The sequence below is a fragment of the Boleophthalmus pectinirostris genome, unplaced genomic scaffold (assembly GCF_026225935.1).
Source record: "Boleophthalmus pectinirostris isolate CB_2022bp ecotype Guang Dong unplaced genomic scaffold, ASM2622593v1 HiC_scaffold_2, whole genome shotgun sequence".
NCBI classification, from domain to species: domain Eukaryota; kingdom Metazoa; phylum Chordata; class Actinopteri; order Gobiiformes; family Gobiidae; genus Boleophthalmus; species Boleophthalmus pectinirostris.
The window spans coordinates 3,528,561-3,532,475 of NW_026571152.1; the positions used below are offsets into that span (position 1 = coordinate 3,528,561).

At 42.2% G+C, this 3,915-nt stretch overlaps 1 protein-coding gene across 1 annotated transcript in view; it reads right to left on the minus strand.

Annotated features, from left to right (window-relative positions):
* Positions 1 to 2,720: 2,720 nt before the first annotated feature.
* LOC110168057 (sodium- and chloride-dependent GABA transporter 2-like) overlaps positions 2,721 to 3,915 on the minus strand; it is an 18,381-nt gene continuing 17,186 nt past the window's right edge. Inside the window, exon 15 of the mRNA XM_055155359.1 lies at positions 2,721 to 2,801. Coding sequence (XP_055011334.1) covers positions 2,721 to 2,801 — 81 coding nt within the window. The remainder of the gene's footprint in view (positions 2,802 to 3,915) is intronic.

Genomic DNA, 3,915 nt, shown 5'->3' on the forward strand with positions numbered 1-3,915 from the left:
AAACGAGCTGGGTCGTAACAGGCACAGAAATCTGGAACAGCATCCCAGCTGCTATAAGAGCCTCCACCACTTTCAGTTCATTCAAAACTAATCTGAAACCTGATCTATAACCACTAATGTTATGCTCCTATGTAAATGTCAGTGTTGTATGTCATGCTTGTGTGTTTGTCTATTGTGACACATTTTGTCGCCTTCGGGCTAATTCTGGCGTATTTATTTAAGTATATGTTCATGAATATGCATTGACCCTTTGAAATAAATAAAACTAAAATTAAAACTAGACTGCATGAAGGTAACGCTGTACAAATGTTAGACATAGCATACCCTTTTGACCTAGAAGTAATTTCCACATCTAAATGTAATGAGTTTGCAGTTTTCTTTAATGACAAAGTTCAGGGCATCAAAAATGCCATCAATTCCACAACACAATAACAAGCATGCAGCCACAGAGACACTTAGAGCTGAACACTTGCACCTGTAACTGACAAAACTGTTTTAGAGATCGTTACCAGTCTGAGTTTCATCTACTTGCTGCCTGGACATGTTACCCACTAGATTTCTAAAGTCCGTCCTCAACAGTTTACTTTTCACCACTCACTCACATAGTTAACATGTCACTTCAATCTGGAACATTCCCAAATGCGTTGAAAACTGCGGTCATTAAGCCTCTCCTAAAGAAGAGCAGTCTTGATGCCACAGTACTGAACAATTTCAGACCCATCTCAAATCTGCCGTTTTTTGGCAAAGTCCTTGAAAAAGCTGTTTACCAACAGCTTACGAACTTTCTCCAAAATGAACAACTTCTTTTGATGTTTTCCAGTCAGGTTTTAGATCCACCACAGCACTGAGACTGCTCTTATCAAGGTGACATGACATCCGCCTGAACACTGATGCAGGCAAAGTCTCAGTCTTGATCCTGTTAGATCTGAGTGCTGCTTTTGACACTGTCGATCATGGGATCCTCTTACAGAGACTAGAGGACTGGGTGGGCATCTCTGGTACTGTACTAAACTGGTTCAAGTCCTATCTAGAAGACAGGAAGTATTTTGTTGAAATTGGAAACTGTGTCTCAGATGACATGGCCCTGACCTGTGGGGTGCCTCAGGGGTCAATCCTGGGCCCCCTGTTGTTCAATCTCTACATGCTGCCATTAGGCCAGTTAATTAAGCAGCAATAACGTGTCGTACCACAATTATGCAGATGAGACTCAGATCTACGTCTCTCTGGCAGCAGGAGACTATGGACCAGTGGACTCACTTGGTCACTGCATCCAACAGATCAGTGTGTGGATGCAAAAACAACTTTCTCCAGCTAAACTCTGACAAGACTGAAGTCATAGTGTTTGGTCCACAGAAACAAAGGACAGTGTCAGCAGTCACCTCCAGTCTCTCTCTCTAAAACCTTCAAATCAGGCAAAGAAATCTAGGGGTAATAATGGACTCAGACTTGAACTTTAACAGTCACATAAAATCAATAACATCTGCAGCCTTTTACCATCTAAAAAACATAGCAAAAATCAAAGGTTTACTGTCTAAATCAGACTTGGAGAAACTTATCCATGCATTTGTCTCCAGTAGGTTAGACTACTGTAATGGTCTGCTCACTGGTCTCTCTAAACGAGCTGTGAGACGCTGCAGAACATCCAGAATGCTGCAGCTCGGGTCCTTACTCGAACTAGGAAGTACGAGCACATAAGTCCTGTGCTCAGGTCTCTGCACTGGCTCCTGTGGCTCAGAGAATAGACTTTAAAGCAGCTCTGCTTGTGTACAAGTCTCTCCATGGCCGAGCACCAAAGTCCATCTGTGACATGTTAGTGTCATATGAACCATCTCGCACTCTGAGGACCTCAGGGACCGGCCTCCTGCTGGTGCCCAGAGTCACGACTAAACAAGGGGAGTCAGAGTTTCAGGTTCATGCAGCTAAAACCTGGAACAGTCTTCCTGAACATGTGAGACAGACTCTTCTGTGACGCTGTTTAAATCCAGACTCAAAACATTTCTGTTTAACTGTGCATATAACTGAAAGGTTTTCATTCCGCACTCTTCTCTCCAATTTATGTCTCTCTTTTTTAATTTTAATCTTCATGATTATTTATGTTTTTATTATGATTTTTAATGTATTTCTTATTCTGTAAAGCACTTTGAATTACTTTGTGTACGAATTGTGCTATACAAATAAACTTGCCTTGCCTTGCCTTGCCTTGACCTATACGATTGTGCATATCATGTGACTGCGTAACTGTGGGTGTGATAAATGAATAAAAGCTGACACCAAGGGAGAGACGGAGAGAGGGGCTACAAACAGGAACATGATTAGATCAGTGGAGACCTCCCTCCTCTCCTCCTTGCAAGTGGCAGAATTAATTCAGCTGTTTGTGTATTTTGTTGACTGATGTTGATTAAGTGCTGAATGTTAACTCTGACACAACTCCAGATATATTTTCAATGAGTTAACAACATTATAACATGTCTTAAAGCTCACAAGAGTACATTCTGCGTAATATAGGACCCTGAAAAAGCCCGCAGCACAAATATGAAACCCACCCAACCGTAGAATCGCTGCATGTGGTCCGGGAATCCAACCCAGGACTTTATGGCTGTAGGGAGAAAGTGATAACGACTGTGCCCACAAGACCTTAATATACAGAGAGGGGTTTGGACGTGAACAAAGAAATTGTCTTTTGTTTTCCATGTGGATAGCTCCCTTCAGGGATATTTTGTTCACTGCACTGACCCATTCTTCAGAGCCTCGGGGCCTGTCAGGAGCAGGGTGCTGGTCAGCCGCTGATGGGCTGCTCCAGACTCGAAAAAGTAGAGCAGAAACACAAGTCATTTGCAGAGGCACAAAGCAACAAATGACAAGTACTTTTGTTACTTTTCTTACTGTAATTGGGTTGATTTTTATTTCAGGTACATTCTCCGTGGAGATAGATACGTTTTCTACAATACTGTGGAATATTATAGCTGAAGGAACAACATCTCCATGGAGACAAGCAGGAGGAGCCGTGTCTTTCTTACTCGGTGTACAAATTGTGCTATACGAATAAACTTTACATCCTCCAGGCCAAATAAGTCAGTAACTTATTTTAGTAAATTTTTAGGCAAAAAAGCCACATGGTGGGGCTTTAAAGGGACAGTCCAGAATTTTGGACATAGGGCTTCATTTCCTAGTGAGTCAGAATGTTGGAGACATGTGGAGACACTTTTAAAAAAAAATATTCCATCCAGTCCTTGTATTTGCAGAGGTCGCTGGTGCTAGACTAGTGCATGTCAATGGTCCTTCATTAAAAACAGTCTTACCCACTCCACAAAACACATCTATTATTACACCAGACGAGTTCACACTAGTTCATATTCGAGTTGTTTTCGTTGTGGATGCAGTGTTCGTTGACAATAATCCGATGGAAAATGGCTCCAGAGACGGAATGATCTGGTGCCGCCAGCTCCCACGAATTCATCTGAGTACAGATCTGATCCGGCACTGTGTGGACACCTGAAAACGCTGATACTCCAATGTAGTTCGATGTGCCATGAAGTAATTCACCGCCAAAATGCTAAGAGTCTATATATTCATATATACCATCTATGCGTACGACCTACAGATGTATAATCTCTGAAAAGTTTAACATGAACCATCTCCAATGAGACAGAAGCACAGAACAGACTCACCATCAGCAGAACACCCCTCTGTCACAGAAAGAACACTCATATTCCACTGAGTCGTGTCCTTTAGTCCGACAGAAGCTGAACCAACATCAGCGCACAATAGCGAGTATAGTTTAGTTTCTGTAAAATGTAAACAGATATGCTCAAAAGCTGTGTGGATAGGGAAGGCTTGCGGACACACAGAAACGATGTGTGTGAACGCAGATCGTTTCTGATATGGTGATACGCAGATTTGTTTCAGTGTAAACGG